The sequence below is a fragment of the Carcharodon carcharias genome, chromosome 3, assembly GCF_017639515.1.
Source record: "Carcharodon carcharias isolate sCarCar2 chromosome 3, sCarCar2.pri, whole genome shotgun sequence".
Classification (NCBI taxonomy): Eukaryota; Metazoa; Chordata; class Chondrichthyes; order Lamniformes; family Lamnidae; genus Carcharodon; species Carcharodon carcharias.
The window spans coordinates 120,897,120-120,914,579 of NC_054469.1; the positions used below are offsets into that span (position 1 = coordinate 120,897,120).

A 17,460-nucleotide genomic window follows, 5' to 3' on the forward strand; every position below is an offset into this window, starting at 1 on the left:
GAGGATCCAATTGTCTTGGTCCAAAAAACCTTGGTAGAAACAGGAATAATGGTCTGCTGAAAGAGTTTGAGGAGTTAGGATCCAAATTAGAAAGCAGAACCCCAAAGGTAATAATCTCTAGATTGTTACCTGAGTCACAGGCTAATTGGCATAGGGATAAATGGATTAGAAGACTAACTGCCTGGCTGAAAGTCGTGTAGAAGGAAGGAGTTTCACTTCATGGACCATTGGAACCAGTATTGGGGAAAGGGGAAAATTTCCATTCCACTGAAACCAAGTGTCCTGGCAAACCGAATATCTAGGACAGAAGCAGGGCCTTAAACTATTAAGAGATAAAAACAAAAAACTGCGGATGCTGGAAATCCAAAACAAAAACAGAATTATCTGGAAAAACTCAACAGGTCTGGCAGCATCAGCAGAGAAGAAAAGAGTTGACGTTTCGAGTACTCATGACCCTTCAGCAGAACTGATTAGAATATTAGAAGAGGGGTGAAATATAAGCTGGTTTAAGGTGGGGGTGGGGTGGGAGAGAAGTTGGGGTGGGGGTGTGGTTGTAGGGACAAGCAAGCAGTGATAGGAGCAGATAATCAAAATATGTCTCAGACAAAGGAACAAAGAAGTGTTGAAGGTGGTGATATTATCTAAACGAATGTGCTAATTAAGAATGGATGGCAGGACACTCAAGGTACAGCTCTAGTGGGGGTGGGGTGGAAGGACTAGCAGGGCATACAAGATTTAAAAATAATGGAAATAGGTAGGAAAAGAAGAATCTATATAAATTATTGGAAAAAACAAAAGGAAGGGGGAAGAAGTGGAAAGGGGTGGGGATGGAGGAAGGAGTTCAAGATCTAAAGTTGTTGAATTCAATATTCAATCCGGAAGGCTGTAAAGTGCCTAGTCGGAAGATGAGGTACTGTTCCTCCAGTTTGCGTTGGGCTTCACTGGAACAATGCAGCAAGCCAAGGACAGACATGTGGGTAAGAGAGCAGGGTGGAGTGTTAAAATGGCAAGCAACAGGGAGGTTTGGGTCTTTCTTGTGAACAGACCGCAGGTGCTCTGCAAAGCGGTTGCCCAGTTTACGTTTGGTCTCTCCAATGTAGAGGAGACCGCACTGGGAGCAACGAATGCAGTAGACTAAGTGGGGGGAAATGCAAGTGAAATGCTGCTTCACTTGAAAGGAGTGTTTGGGCCCTTGGACGGTGAGGAGAGAGGAAGTGAAGGGGCAGGTGTTGCATCTTTTGCATGGGCATGGGGAGGTGCCATAGATAGGGTTTGAGGAGTAGGGGGTGATGGAGGAGTGGACCAGGGTGTCCCGGAGGGAACGGTCCCTACGGAATGCCGCCGGAGGGGTGAAGGGAAGATGTGTTTGGTGGTGGCATCATGCTGGAGTTGGCGGAAATAGCGGAGGATGATCCTTTGAATGCGGAGGCTGGTGGTGTGATAAGTGAGGACAAGGGGGACCCTATCATGTTTTTGGGAGGGAGGAGAATGTGTGAGGGCGGCGCACGGGAGATGGGCCGGACATGGTTGAGGGCCCTGTCAACGACCGTGGGTGGAAAACCTGGGTTAAGGAAGAAGGAGGACGTGTCAGAGGAACTGTTTTGAAGGTAGCATCATCAGAACAGATGCGACGGAGGCGAAGGAACTGAGAGAATGGGATGGAGTCCTTACAGGAAGCAGGATGTGAGGAGCTGTGGTCGAGGTAGCTGTGGGAGTCGGTAGGCTTGTAATGGATATTGGTGGACAGTCTATCACCAGAGATTGAGACAGAGAGGTCAAGGAAGGGAAGGGAAGTGTCAGAGATGGACCATGTGAAAATGATGGAGGGGTGGAGATTGGAAGTAAAATTAATTAATTTTTCCAAGTCCCGATGAGAGCATGAAGCAGCACCGAAATAATCATTGCTGTACCGGAGAAAGAGTTGTGGGAGGGGGCCGGAGTAGGACTGGAACAAGGAATGTTCCACATACCCCATAAAGAGACAGACATAGCTGGGGCCCATGCGGGTACCCATAGCCACACCTTTTATTTGGAGGAAGTGAGAGGAGTTAAAGGAGAAATTGTTCAGTGTGAGAACAAGTTCAGCCAGATGGAGGAGAGTAGTGGTGGATGGGGATTGTTTGGACCTCTGTTCGAGGAAGAAGCTAAGGCCCTCAGACCATCCTGGTGTGGGATGGAGGTGTAGAGGGATTGGAAGTCCATGGTGAAGAGAAAGCGGTTGGGGCCAGGGAACTGGAAATTGTTGATGTGACGTAAGGTGTCAGAGGAATCACAGATGTAGGTGGGAAGGGACTGGACTGGCTCCAACAACCCATTGACACCAACACCCATCTAGGACCCTCCACCCCTGCCTGTCCCTCCGTCCCCACCCCATCTTCCAATCCCAGCCCCGGCCGTGTATTCACTATACCCCCTGACCTTCCCCTCTCCGATGCTGAACGTTCAGTGGTCAGCAAAGGACTTAGTTTCATACCCTTATGCCCTCATCTCAATGAATATCGGGCTCAGCACGATGCTGAACTCCTCTTCCGCCGTCTTCGTCTCCGTGCTCACTTCTTTGGGCAGGAGTCCTCTCCCCGTTCAACGGATCCTTTTACCCACCTCCAATATTCTCCCTCCACCTGGACCCCTCCCTCTGGATTCTTACCTTCTCTCGATCTTTTCATTGTGAACTGTCGGCGTGACATTAGTCGTCTCAATTTCTCTGCTCCTCTCACCCATTCTAATCTCTCTCTCTGTGAACTTCCTGCACTCCGTTCTCTCAGGTCCAACCCCAACATTGTCATCAAACCTACTGACAAGGGTGGTGCTGTTGTTGTCTGGCGCACTGACCTCTACCTCGCGGAGGCTGAGCATCAACTCGCAGACACTTCCTCCTACCTCTCCCTGGACCATGACCCCACCACTGAACATCAAGCCATTGTTTCCAGGACTGTCACTGACCTCATCTCCTCTGGAGTCTTCCTCCCACAGCTTCCAACCTGATAGTCGCCCAACCTCGGACAATCCGCTTCTACCTCCTACCCAAAATCCACAAACAGAACTGTCCCGGTAGACTGATCGTGTCACCCTGCTCCTGCACCACGGAACTCATTTCTCGTTATCTTGACTCTCTTCTCTCTCCCCTTGTCCAGTCCCTTCCCACCTACATCCATGATTCCTCTGACACCTTACGTCACATCAACAATTTCCAGTTCCCTGGCCCCAACCGCCTCCTCTTCACCATAGACGTCCAATCCCTCTACACCTCCAACCCTCACCAGGATGGTATGAGGGCCCTTAGCTTCTTCCTTGAACAGAGGCCCGAACAATCCCCATCCACCACTACTCTCCTCTGTCTGGCTGTACTTGTTCTCACACTGAATAATTTCTCCTCTAACTCCTCTCACTTCCTCCAAATAAAAGGTGTGGCTATGGGTACCCACAGCTATGTCTGTCTCTTTATGGGGTATGTGGAACATTCCTTGTTCCAGTCCTACTCCGGCCCCCTCCCACAACTCTTTCTCCGGTACATCGATGATTATTTCGGTGCTGCTTCATGCTCTCGTCGGGACTTGGAAAAATTAATTAATTTTACTTCCAATCTCCACCCCTCCATCATTTTCACATGGTCCATCTCTGACACTTCCCTTCCCTTCCTTGACCTCTCTGTCTCAATCTCTGGTGATAGACTGTCCACCAATATCCATTACAAGCCTACCGACTCCCACAGCTACCTCGACCACAGCTCCTCACACCTCGCTTCCTGTAAGGACTCCATCCCATTCTCTCAGTTCCTTTACCTCCGTCGCATCTGTTCTGATGATGCTACCTTCAAAAACAGTTCCTCTGACATGTCCTCCTTCTTCCTTAACCGAGGTTTTCCTCCCACGGTCGTTGACAGGGTCCTTAACCGTGTCCGGCCCATCTCCCGCGCGTCCGCCCTCACGCATTCTCCTCCCTCCCAGAAACATGATAGGGTCGCCCTTGTCCTCACTTATCACCCCACCAGCCTCCGCATTCAAAAGGATCATCCTCCGCCATTTCCGCCAACTCCAGCATGATGCCACCACCAAACACATCTTCCCTTCACCCCTCCGGCGGCATTCCGTAGGGACCGTTCCCTCCGGGACACCCTGGTCCACTCCTCCATCATCCCCTACTCCTCAAACCCTACCTATGGCACCTCCCCATGCCCACGCAAAAGATGCAACACCTGCCCCTTCAATTCCTCTCTCCTCACTGTCCAAGGGCCCAAACACTCCTTTCAAGTGAAGCAGCATTTCACTTGCATTTCCCCCAACTTAGTCTACTGCATTCGTTGCTCCCAGTGCGGTCTTCTCTACATTGGAGAGACCAAACGTAAACTGGGCGACCGCTTTGCAGAACACCTGCGGTCTGTCCGCAAGAAAGACCCAAACTTCCCTGTCGCTTGCCATTTTAACACTCCACCCTGCTCTCATGCCCACATGTCTGTCCTTGGCTTGCTGCATTGTTCCAGTGAAGCCCAACGCAAATTGAAGGAACAGCACCTCATCTTCTGACTAGGCACTTTACTGCCTTCCAGATTGAATATTGAATTCAACAACTTTAGATCTGGAACTCCCTCCTCCATCCCCACCCCCTTTCTGTCTCCTCCCCCTTCCTTTTGTTTTTTCCAATAATTTATATAGATTTTTCTTTTCCTACCTATTTCCATTATTTTTAAATCTTGTATGCCCTGCTAGTCCTTCCACCCCACCCCCACTAGAGCTGTACCTTGAGTGTCCTGCCATCCATTCTTAATTAGCACATTCGTTTAGATAATATCACCACCTTCAACACTTCTTTGTTCCTTTGTCTGTGACATATTTTGATTATCTGCTCCTATCACTGCTTGCTTGTCCCTACAACCATACCAACACCGCCACCCCCCCACCACCACTTCTCTCCACCGCCCCCCCCCCCCCCCCACACTCCCACCTTAAACCAGCTTATATTTCACCCCTCTTCTAATATTCTAATCAGTTCTGCTGAAGGGTCATGAGGACTCGAAACATCAACTCTTTTCTTCTCCACCGATGCTGCCAGACCTGCTGAGTTTTTCCAGGTAACTTTGTTTTTGCCTTAAACTAATAAACAGGGAGTAGGAGGATTCAGAAAAAGGGAAATTCAAAAGCAGCAGGGGAAATGTCAAACTTCTAGAGCAGAGCAATGTTTTGGGTAAAAAAAAATAAGCAGAGTGGGTCAGAAAGGGACAAAGAGTAATAAGGCATTAGTAATAATAAGGCACTAGTGACTAATGGTATGTCAGGGAAAATTAGAAAAACAATCATAGCTAAAGGCACTATATCTGAATGCGTGAAGCATTCACAACAAATCAGATAAATCATTGTACAGATAGAAGTTTACAGGTTTAATCTAACAGTCATTACAGAGACGTAGTTGCAAAGGCACCAAAGTTAGCTACTGGATATTCCAGGATACTTAACTTTTCGAAGAGATATTCAAAAATGGAAAAGGCAGAAAGGTAGCCCTGATAACAAAGGATGGGATAAAGACAGTGGAGCGAAAGGATCTTAGCTCAGAAAATCAAGAAGTAGATTCAGCTTGGGTATCACTAGCACAAGAGGAAAACATTGATGGGAGTTGTTCATAGGCCTCATAAAAGTAGTTCTAGTGTAAGGCAGTGTATAAATCAGGAAATTAGAGATGCATGGAATAAGAGTAATACAATAATTATGGGAGAACTTTAAGCTTTATATAAACTGGACTAACCAGATTTGCAGTAATATTGTGAAAAAATGTATGTAAGATAGTTTTCTAGATCAATATGTTGAGGAACTAACTAGGGAACAGACAATTTTGGATTTAGTTTTGTACAATGAGAAAGTATTATTTAGCAATTGTGTTTAAAAGTGATTTAGTTAAGTCCTAAGCTGGATCATAAATCCAAACAAAGTAATGAGGGGCGAGTTGGCTAGGAAGATTGGGAAACTCAGTTGAAAGAAATGATAGTCGACAAACAACACATTAAAAAAATTAATACATAATTTGCAACAAATATACTTTCCTTTAAGGTGCAAAAACCCCACAGAAAATGTGGTCCATCTGGGGCTAACAAGAGGAGATAAAGATAGTATTAAATCAAAGGAAGAAGTTAGATCAAGGAAGAAGTTAAAATGTTGCAAAGAGAGTTGTTAGCCTGAAGATTGAAAAGGTTCTTGAATTCAGCAAAGGAGGACCAAGACATTTATAAGGAAAAAGTAAGGAGAATATGAGAGCACTGAACTCAATGCTGAGTTCAAACAGACCCCAGTTTGGCTGTTGGAAGGGTCTTAGCTACAGTATGTGAGTCATGAATTGATGGAATAGATGTAAACACTCTTCAAGGGTGATAAAGTCTATGTAATTGTCACAGTAAGAAGTTTTTTTTTAAATCCCTGCTCTTTAAAATTTAATAAAAAAAATAGGTTGCAGCTGTCTGTGAGAGTTAAAAAATAAACCTCTGCTTGACAGGTGGTTATTAAAAAATAGTAGCATTTGTTCATGCAGTTTCAATAGAATTCTTAGTTGACATTTTCCTAAGGGGTATCATTATGTCACTATGAATGCTTGGCTGAGTTTCAAAAGCTACAATTCTCTTAGCAGATGGTTCTGAGTTCACAGTTTGACAATTTAAAGAGTCTATTAAAAGATTAGCTGTCTTTGATGTGTGGTCTGAATAGAAGTTTGTTTTTATAAGAGATTAATCATTTGAGGAGATTTAAAAGCTTTGAATAGGTTTTATAATGGGAGTTTTTTCACTATTGTGTGTACATGCATGAGGGCTGTGTTAGATTGCTAGAAGCTTTTATTTTCATCTCCACATGGATTCTGAGGTGTGCCCATGGTGGAAACCTATGAATTCTATGGAGCTGGCATGGAAGATGAGATGCCATGGGGGTGGGTGGGGGGCATGAATTGGCATCAAGTTGTCAATCGGGGCATGAAGGGCCATGGAAGGGGGTGTGAGGGTGAGATTGCCTAACAACTTCTAGAACAGAGAACTGAGGTTGCCCTTCTAACCAACCTGCCTTGACACTTGCCTACCCCTATGGCCATCTACGCACTGCTTCTGGAGTTTGTGGGCCTGACCTCATCCTGCACACGCCCCCTCCAGAGCAAAAATAGCATGTTTCAAGGCACTTTTTACTGAGGTGCATCTGGAAAGTAGGAATATTTCCTACCTTGAGCTACCTGCTGGCGTATTAAAAGGCTTTTGATAAAGTCCCCCACAGGAGGATGGTTAGGAAAATTAAAGCACATGGGATAGTAGGTAATATACAGCCCAACTTTTTAGGTTGATAGTATTTTCAGTAATTATTCTTTTTTACGGTTGGACAGGAATCATAGATTCAATGAAACTACATATATGGAAATAGAAAGAAAGAATGTTTGAAAGACACAGCATATGTATTGGCAGCTGAAATAGAAAGGTTGGGTTAACAATTTGGAGACATATTTCTGCTGAAGCTATGTCCATCTGAATCTAATCGGATGTAGTGATTAAGCAGTGCATTTTCAGTTGCATTCTCGTTCAACTAAATAAGTTGTTTGGTTTAGCTATTATTTTCTCAGAGGTTACCACCTCTTTTAAGAATTCAAATCAAAACCCAAAATCTGAAAAGCACAGGTTGATAAATACATCCAAAATGATGATTAGGAATTTAAATAAGTGCTTCTGAGAGATAAAAGCAGCAGCTGAACAAATATCTGGACAAATCACAGAATATTTGTATTTGAATTGAATAATGTAGCAGGGTGTTTAAGTACTGGTATGTCAGCCACAGACTGAAAAGAGTCCTGATACTTGATAAATGCATTTGAAATGGGAACATCGGTGTGAGAGAAGACTTTCCCCAGCCAGCTAAAAGGCACTTGTTGGGAGGGGTGTGGGGATTGGGGGGGTGGTGGGTGTTGGGGGCAGAGGGATGGTATTCTAAAGAAGTAAACCCTGAATGAGGCCAGGAGTTGAAGAGCTGAAAGATGTACTCTGCGGTCTTGATTTGAGTTTGTGCCTTGAAAGATGTTTTGAACTTGGATTGTTCAAGACTATTGTTTGTAAGGAAAAGACTCTGAGATGATAGGACCTTGTAAAAGTAGCTTGATTTTTCCCTTAAACACTTACAAATTATTGCAAATGTAACAAAATGAGTGGAAAGGTTCTCACATGAGTGAAGCTGGTTCTTAACCCCTTATCCAATCTAAATCTTATACAAAAATACTTTGTGCTGTCACAATTGCAGTCTCAATTCACAGTTCTTGGAACGGTGAAGATTCAATACAGTTCTGGGTTTGTGTTATTTGTCATTTCAGTTCTGTAAAATACTATCAAACATACAGTGACAGCAAAAGAAATTCAATGGGATGGATGCCTAAAGAATTATCTAGAAACACATGCTTAGTAAAAGTTGAATTGCTAAATATATTGTTTATGTGGTGCTGTCTTGCCAAAGTTATTTAAAAATTGATGCAAAAATGCTGTATTCAAAAAACAGTGTTGCTGTGAAGTGTAAATCCAAAAGTTTATTATAAGAAGTGGTCACATGAAAAGAACCTTGAATGTACTGGCAGTATGAAATGCTGGATATGCTGCCTGTCATAAATCAGTAGTAGGGAAAATGCTAGAATCTATTCAAAAGGATGTAATAAATAGACATGGATAATATGATCTGATTGGGCATTGTCAACATGGATTTATGAATGGGAAATCAGGTTTGATGAACCTGCTGGGGTTTTTTTTTGAGGAGGTTGGTTAGCAAAATTAAAGCACATGGAATAGGAGGTAATATACTGGCACGGATTAAGGATTGGTGAACAGGCAGAAAACCAAGAGTAGGAATAAATGGAACATTCTTGCATTGGCAGGCAGTGGCTAGTGGGATATTGCATGGATCAGTACGTGGGGCCCCAGCTGTTCACAACATATATCAACGATTTGGATGTGGGGACCAAATGTAATAGTTACAAGTTCACGGATGACGTGAAGCAAGGTGGGAGTGTGTGTTATGAGGAAGATGCAATGAGGTTTCAAGGGGATTTGGACAGACTTAGTGATTGGGGCAAGAACATGGCAGATGGAAGATAATATGGAAAAATGTGAGACTATTCACTTTGGTAGGAGAAACAGATGTGCAGGGTATTTCGTAAATGCTAAGAGATTAGAAAGCGTAGATGTACAAAGGGACCTAGGTGTCCTCATCAATAGATCACTGAAAGCTAACATGCAGATTCAACAAGCAATTAGGAAGGCTAATGGTATGTTAGCCTTTATTGAAAGAGGATTTGAGTACAAGAGTAAAGAAGTCTTGCTTCAATTGTATTAAACCTTGGTTAGACTGCACCTGCAGTAATGTGTGCAGTTTTGGTCCCCTTTACCTTAGGAAGAATATTATTGCCATAGAGGGAGTGCAGCAAAGGTTCACCAGACCTGTCCCTGGGATGGTGGGACTGTCCTATGAAGAGAGATTGGGGAAGCTGGGCCTGTATACTCTAGAGTTGCAGAGAATGAGAGGTGATCTCATTGAAACCTACAAAATACTTAACAGGGACAGGGTAGATGCAGGTAAGATGTTTCCCCAGGTTGGGGAATCTAGAACCAGGGGACACAATTTCAGGATATGGGGGAAGCCAATTAGGACCGAGATAACAAGGCTGCAAAATTTAGTAAGGCCCGAAAATGGGTCTGGGAATCGAGATGCTCAGAGGTTTGTGAATCTTTGCAATTCTCTACCCCAGAGGACTGTAGAAGCAGAGATTAACAGATTTCTAAATGCCATTGACATAAGAGGATATGGGGATAGTGTAGAAAAAAGGCATTGAAGTGGATGAACAGCCATGATCTTACTGAATGGCGGAGCCGGCTCGATGGGCTGAATGGCCTACTCCTGCTCTTATGTTCCTAAATAATTATCCAACATTAAAATGTCTTGTTTCCACTTCTCTATTATGCAAGCATGTATAAAAATTTGAGCAAGGATGAAGCAGTTTCATATATGCACCCTTACTTTGTGGTATCAGAATAAGATGGGATGGTCACACAGTCAGTTTGCTAAAGATCTTCTATTCATTTAATTACTCACCAACAAGTGTCCTCCTTCGGGTCTGTACTGTACCGCAGTCACCACTGCAGGGAGAAAATTTGGACCAGTTGGTGAACTGGCAATCATCTTGACAGGGCAATTGACAGTGTTGAGTTAAAGGTGGCATTGTGCCAGCCCACTTCATGCAATTATTAATGTCCACTTGACCACCATCTTGCTTGCGACATGATATTGCTAAAAGCAGAAGAAACAGGATTGCATAAAAGGCATTGGTTTGTTTAAAATATTGGCCCATTTGGTTGAAAACACAGAAATATTTTCTAGAGTTATTTATCAGAATAACTTAGCTTAAATAACAAGGCTGCAAAATTTAGTAAGGCCTGAAAATGGATCTGGGAATTGAGATGCGTGTGACAAGGCCATTTCTTCAGGCGCAGGCAGTTTGCAAACTTTGTGCTGCTTGCATCATCAATTCAATGACTTTTGTGTGCATCAAGTGCTATTGCTGACTGGCTGCACATCTGAGCTGAGGCTACAACATCTTGACAGGCTAGCTTAAGTTCAAGCTAACCTGCGCTATTTCAAGGTAGCCTGCACCTCTTAAAGGGGAGGTGCATTATGACTGGGGCAGATGCTTGAAAACATTCTAAATGTGAGTTTGACCTAGAAAAAGTCCAAGAATGACACAACATGCAGACAGTGGGCTTCAAGTTCTTTGATGCGGCACTGCAGGCCTTGGTGCATGAAGTAGAGAACAGGAGAGAGGTCCTCAACCTACGGAGGACTTGGATGCACTGCAGACAGACACTGTGAAGGCATTTGGGGCATGTTTTGTTGACTTGTCACTACCCATGGTGCGTAATGCTGTACACCATTAAGAAGTCTTGTAGAAGTTACCAAGAAGTCTTTATTAACATTACTGAACTATGTACATATTTACAGTGGAGTATACAGGTACGAAGAAGACTCCATGGCATGTCCTTACGTGTTGCCGCCTAGCTCTACACTGCCGACTAAACTCTAGGTTAGGTGCCTTCTTACATCACCGGTGGGCGGTGCTACACTCAATATCAGGTTAACTCTTACTGTACTGGATCCTTTACTACAGGGCAGATGGTTGTCGGCAGTCAATGCCAACAGTGTAACCCAAAAAACTTGGATACAGTGCCGTAAGAAGTTTAATGACCTTACATGAACAGTCTAGTTCAAATATACCTTCAAATGCCATATCCTGACAACCAACAATCACACAATGCTCGGTTTACCACTGCCCTCTTACTTACTATTCCGTAATCTCTATCAATCATACTTTACATTCACATCCAACTCACCCACACAGACTTAGCAATGCTACAGGCTTCATACCAACATCCCACAACTCACACACACTATTCAACCATGGCAGCCACATCACCCAAACATGCTGCGCCGCACTTACTGACACACTCTTTCTCTCATACAGGACAACCACATGCAGCAGCAGCTAAGCAGCATGGGGCAGGCATGGCTGTATAATAACCTCACCCCATGGAGCAAATGGTGCTCCCCATCATTAAAGTGACCATCTGTGAGGATGTGGTCAGCTGCAGGATTAAAAAGATTGACAATAACAATATGCTTATAACTAATTCTCCATCTCACATGCCACTTGCCCCTCATTCCACAATCTCTTCTGGTTTACAAGCGATGAATGGTTTAAGGATTCATCTCTTGATTCACCCATGCCTCCCCTCGCTGCACACCTATCCACGTGCCCTCACTTTTCGGGTACCCAAGAATTTCATCCTTGCAAGGCAGTGGTGCAAGAAATGGGAGAGTAAGAAGGAGCTGACAATGAAGGAACATGGCCACTCACTCTGACACTTGCAGCCACCAGCTCTGATGCTGATACTGCACATACTCTAGAGGATAGCTTACAGGTGGGATCTACACATACACTGGACATGATGGACCTGTAAGCAAGGCAGGGGAAGGGGTTGTGTAGGTGATAGCTCACCTGAAGTCAGATAAGTTCTGCTGCAGAGGACAAAGGTGAGGAGTACGATGGGGCGGCATACAGAAAAAGGTTGATGGGCATTCACACAGAAATATTTGGTGCATTGGCAGGCTTGCTAGAAAGCCTGTGGTCACTCACTGTCAAGGAGCATGGAGGATACCAGCATCAACCCTGCATTGGGCTTTGCTTGGAACCCATCCTTTTCAGCATGGAAGTGGTGACTAACTCTGTTAGCACAGTTATGGACCCAACTATGATGCAGCATCTGATGAAATAATATCTCAACATCCATTGTAGTACAGGAAGAAGCCACACAATGTATGAGTGCTGCAGTGTAAGCTTAGGCTGATGTCATGCAAGGTCAGCTTGTTGCCATTCAGGCTCAGGGTGCTGCCATTATGGCTGTGGATACTAGTTCTTAAAAGGGTTTCAGATTTTCAAAACAGTCCAACAATCTGGCTTCCAACAAATTACTAGGGTTGATGTGATTCTATCCTGCAGAAATAGTAGTGGTGCCATGGATCACAAGTCTGTTATTGTCTCTTAGAATAACAGCATTCATCCTCCCACCCCTACTGCTGCCTGTCAGCCAGCTAGCCCAGGCTGCTGCCATCCATGGTGAGGTGGTGCAGTCGAAAGTTTTCTAGGGCCAGAGCTGAACAAAGTCATCCTCCAAAGCCATTTTGAGTCTCCCCTATTGAAAGTCAGCAGCCTTCCGCCAGCCATACTGCAGCCACTGAGTAGCACTGTGTAGGAGCTCTAGGCCAGGCAGAGACTCACAAACGTAGTTAGATGACTTTTATATGAAATATTGGATCATTTAGAATGTTTGTTTTGTGGTGGTTTTTATTACAGCTTTGTGGTGAAGAGGATGTTGATAAGTAGTCGAGGAAAGGTAAGGTGTGAGACTGTTGTTCAATGAGGAACTTATTTCATCTTGTGTTCGGGGTCTAGTTTGGTTTGCTTTAGGGTTTGCCCATTTCCCTAAGAATGCTACCATAGACGGTTATTTGCAAAAACCTTTCTTGTTTATTTATAGATCTATATACATCTTAGTACTCTACACGAGGTTGCACTTTTGCTTCCCACCAGATCTCAGTTATTTAAATCATGTGACAGTGTATCATAGTTACATCAGTATCAGATGCTCCTGATGTTAATCATTTACTCTACATCTCCATCTCCCCAGTCTTAATCAAATTATCTACATCCTCCTACATCTCCCCATGTCACGAAAGTATAATAATTCTCATAATATTATTGTGATTTATTATAAAAGTAGATGAATAGTAGGGTTTGGATAGTTTCTCTGTGTGTGTTGGATTTAACTGAATTGGGCACAACTGGTCTGGAGGCTCTGACTCATCAAAAGAAGCTAGGTTTGAAATGCTAAATATGTAAACATGGCTGCAGTTTTAGAATGTGAGGTGAGGAGAATTTGCATTTTTAGATATATCAGGGTAGTTTGAATTTCAAAGAGATGGTAGGATGTTACACCTAGTCAGAGAAGCTGGGCCAAACAGTGTTTTTATTTTCCCAGAGGTTACTGATAATATTAGCACCATGAATAGATTTATATTATGAGAGAACTAAAGTTTCAAAGACATATGGAAGAATGGGATTTGCATTAAAAGGGAGAACATGTGTAAAGGGAAATGAGGCTATGTGCCAGGGAAGCCCTTGTAAGATCTTCCAGAAGTATGAAAAGCCTCCAGTATTTGTGTACTAAGCTGCTTTCTACAGAAACCAAAGCTGGGAAAAGCCACTTTGAATTCTACTGTCCAGGGTATTGTGTTAACTGGCTGGAATCCATTAAAAATCCATTTTTTTGTTTACTGTTGCCTTAATGGGGGTGTAGCTGGAGCCAGATTAATTAGGGGTTTTAGGAATTATTATTAGGTGTTATCATTTTGTAGACTTATGTATGTCTTGAAATCTTTTCTTTTATTAATAAATGTTCAATTTATTTTTCTAAAAAATCTCTAAAGTCTTGGTGAACTTGTTACTATTGAATTCAGGGCACGCATCTTGAAATAAATACAAATTGCAAAAAAGTTGTGACTGTGTGATCAAGTTTTTCTCGTGGATTTGATCCACCTGGCACACATCATCTGCCACATCATAAAATCCCCTCCAAAGTCTCAGACTTTACAGGGTTAGTCTTTGAGGCACCTTGACTAATCTCCCTGATCTGGTCCTGATTTCACTTCAAGGCTAAGGATGATCTGCACTCTCCCATCCTTTGATAGGAGTATCTTCCACCTAGGTGGTTGTAGAGTTTCTACTTGTTTCTGGTGCCTTGTCTCGATCCGGATCTAAATAGTATATCCAAGGTTCCATTGGTTTCCTTCCCAATGATAACAAGGCTTTTCAGTTCCTTCAGCTATTTCCTTGGTCCATTTAAATTCTTTAAGATCTTGGCTGTGGAGCTCTTTCTATTGCCATGCCTTTTTTTTGTTGATCTTGTATCCACACTCTCCCCCCAGGCTGTAGCAATTTAAGTCTTGTGCTCTGTGCCTGAAGTAGAAAACAGGCTTGACTGTCTCTTTGCTGCTCCTCATGCTTCCTAACTTTCTCACAATTATCTGAGGTAATGTTAGGTTGTGGTTTATGTTGTAGAGCTGGAAGTTGTGTCCGCAGCCATCTTCCCATCAATAGTTCTGATGGCAAAACCCCTTTTTTTAGTGGTGAGGTTCTGTATTGATATCTTTGTTCTTTTTCATCAATTCCTTGATTTTTTGAACTCCTCTTTCTGCTTCTCCCTCTGATTGAGGGTATCTAGATGATCTAGTCACAGGCATGAAACCATATTCCTGTGCAAAGCTATAGAACAGCTTGTTAGCAAACTGAGGACTGTTGCCTGACACCACAATGTCTGGGATGCCATGTGTCATGAAGATTCTTCATAGTGATGTAATGACTGCCTCCACCTCAGTGCTATACAATCTATGCACTTCAAACCATCTGGAGAGGTAATCAATGACAATGATGAAAGTTTTGCTTTTACACTCAAATAAATCAATTCCCCGGTGCTCCCATGGCCTTGAAGGAGAAGTGGAGGTTGCCAGTGGTTCACTCTGCTGTTTGCCATTCACTGTACACATAAGGCAATTTAAGATTAACTCTTCAGTGGAGTGACTGATGCCTGGCCACCAGACGGACTGCTGGGCACTTGCTCAGCATTTCGCTATTCCCAAGTGACCTTGATCAATTTCCTGGAGAATTTCTAATCGAAGCGTTTTAGGGATGGCTAGTCTGTTATTAAAAACTAAGAAATCATCACTGATTGTGAGATGTTTTCTCTGTTGTGCAGGGTTTTCCGCCACACCGAGAGCATCTCAAGATGGCGGCTGGTGCGCATTTTCCTGATTTTGTGGATTTTTGTTCACTGCACTCTTTTTTTTTGTCCAACATATTGAAAGGCTTCACTCAACATTTTCCAAGGGACATCAGTTCCCCACAAGCAACCATTCTCTTTTGCTTCCTGAGCTCAGTCTGTCACACTATTTGTACTGTCTTTGTGAGAGGTAAATGTTCTCTCATTTGTAAGAGATTGGGTTTCACCTAAGACTCCAACTACTATACGATTGTGTATTAATTCATCTTTGAGGATCCAGTAGTCATAATTCTCCACGAGCCAGTACAGGTTATTTATGAATGAATCCACACATTCACCCAGTTTTTGTTCCTCTTATTAAATTTTGCTCACTCAATGATCACATTTTTTTAAATGCTGAATGCCTAGAGAACTTCATCGTATGAGATTGAAGCCGTATTGACACCCTGTCTAGCTATTATGTCATCTGCAATAGGCCCTACTATATAGAGTAAAGTGCTGACCAGATCCTTTTGTTCTTTCTTATGCAAAGCTGAAATTGTTTTGTATCTGGAGAATCCCTTCCTCCAATTATTCCAGTGTTGAGCCCGTTGTGAGCCTTCAGCACTTCTGAAAGGTTCTGGGAGTGGCAATGTGGACTCCATGCTTGTCCTAAGCACTGGATTTGTTGCTGGTTAAGTAGGTTGGCTTGTAGATTGTGATCTGTACTCACTGCTGTCTGGACTCCAGGACTGTGTGTCTGCTTGCATCTCTGCTGCACCCAAGATGCTCCATTTTCAGGTGAGTCTTCAATGTTTTTTCTTCTTGCCCTTTTCAAGGGATTTGTAGGTCATTCAGGTCAACAGTCTTCATTGAATTTTTATAGGTCGTTTATGCACTGTCAACTAACACCATGTTTTGTCTTGAGTTTGCTAACTAGATTAAATTTCTTTAGGGTTTGCCTGTTTCTCCAAGAATGCTACATGAGACTATTAAAAACCATTCTTATTTATTTACAGATCTATGTACATCTCAGCACAGTACATGAGGTTGTACTTTTGCTTCCCTCCAGATCTCAGTTAGTTAATCATGTGTCGTTGCTTCATAGTTACATCAGTAGTTACATCAATATCAGGTGCTCCTGATGTTAGCCTTTTACTCTGCAGGATTGGGGTTTTATTCGCTGGTACTGCAATTGGATGAGCCAATCAGATGCAGCCAGATTGGAAAGGAGATGTGTTGGTTGTTGTCATCCTTTTTCCTCAGCCTCGTGGAATCTACCAGGTGGCAAGAGCTATGAAGTTCTGCAGGATGCAGCAGACCATGACAAATCATGGTACACACACTCTGTACTGCAGAGCTCCCCCAGAGCCGTTCAATCAGCAGAAGCTTTGCTTATGCATCCCAATGGTCTGTTCAGGACAGATTGTTAAATGAGCTCTGCCCATTTGTACTTGAGTTGCACACCAGAGTCATAAGCCAGGTGTTCAGCAGAGGTCCTTTGTCGCCCAGTAGCCAATTGTGGCTTCATGTGGTGGCACAAATGCAGTGCAGTTGCATAGAATAAAGGTTTCTTGGAAGTGGAGGTTGCATAAAATGATCTTTAGTAGGCCAGTTAATTACTTTAATTCTGCCTTCCCATCGGCGGGCCTGGCCATAGTATACATGAAATTAATTGAATTGGCTTCAGAAGATTTAGATTAACCTGTAAGTAATAGTGGACTTGTCAACTTTCAATGCAAAGGGAATGTGGAAAAGCAGCTGGAATATAGGCTTAAATTTTTCAGATGGTGAGGGCTCGTCCTTCACCATCCAAACAGTCGGCGGGGAACACAACCCCGCCGACTCCGACTGTCCCGCAGCCAATATATGCTCCAATAAGTGTTGATAGGCCGCAGATAGGACTTCAGACCCTCACCCGAGAGCAAGTCCTGCCTTAGAGAGCTTCTTACTGCAGCGACAGTGCTGCAGTGGACAGAAAAAGGAACTATACCAACCTGCCTGAGCCTAAGTGCCAGAACCAGAAGATAAGGCAAATGTAAGGGGTCCCAGGTTGGAGAGGGTAGCGAAGGCCTTCGGGGTCACGAGGAAGGTGTTCGTGGTCT

At 43.5% G+C, this 17,460-nt stretch overlaps 1 protein-coding gene across 3 annotated transcripts in view; it reads right to left on the reverse strand.

Annotated features, from left to right (window-relative positions):
- thsd7aa (thrombospondin, type I, domain containing 7Aa) overlaps nt 1-17,460 on the reverse strand; it is a 537,669-nt gene that overhangs the window by 97,029 nt on the left and 423,180 nt on the right. For all 3 annotated transcript variants that reach the window (XM_041184218.1, XM_041184217.1, XM_041184219.1), the window contains exon 12: nt 10,083-10,277. In XM_041184218.1, coding sequence (XP_041040152.1) covers nt 10,083-10,277 — 195 coding nt within the window. The remainder of the gene's footprint in view (nt 1-10,082; nt 10,278-17,460) is intronic.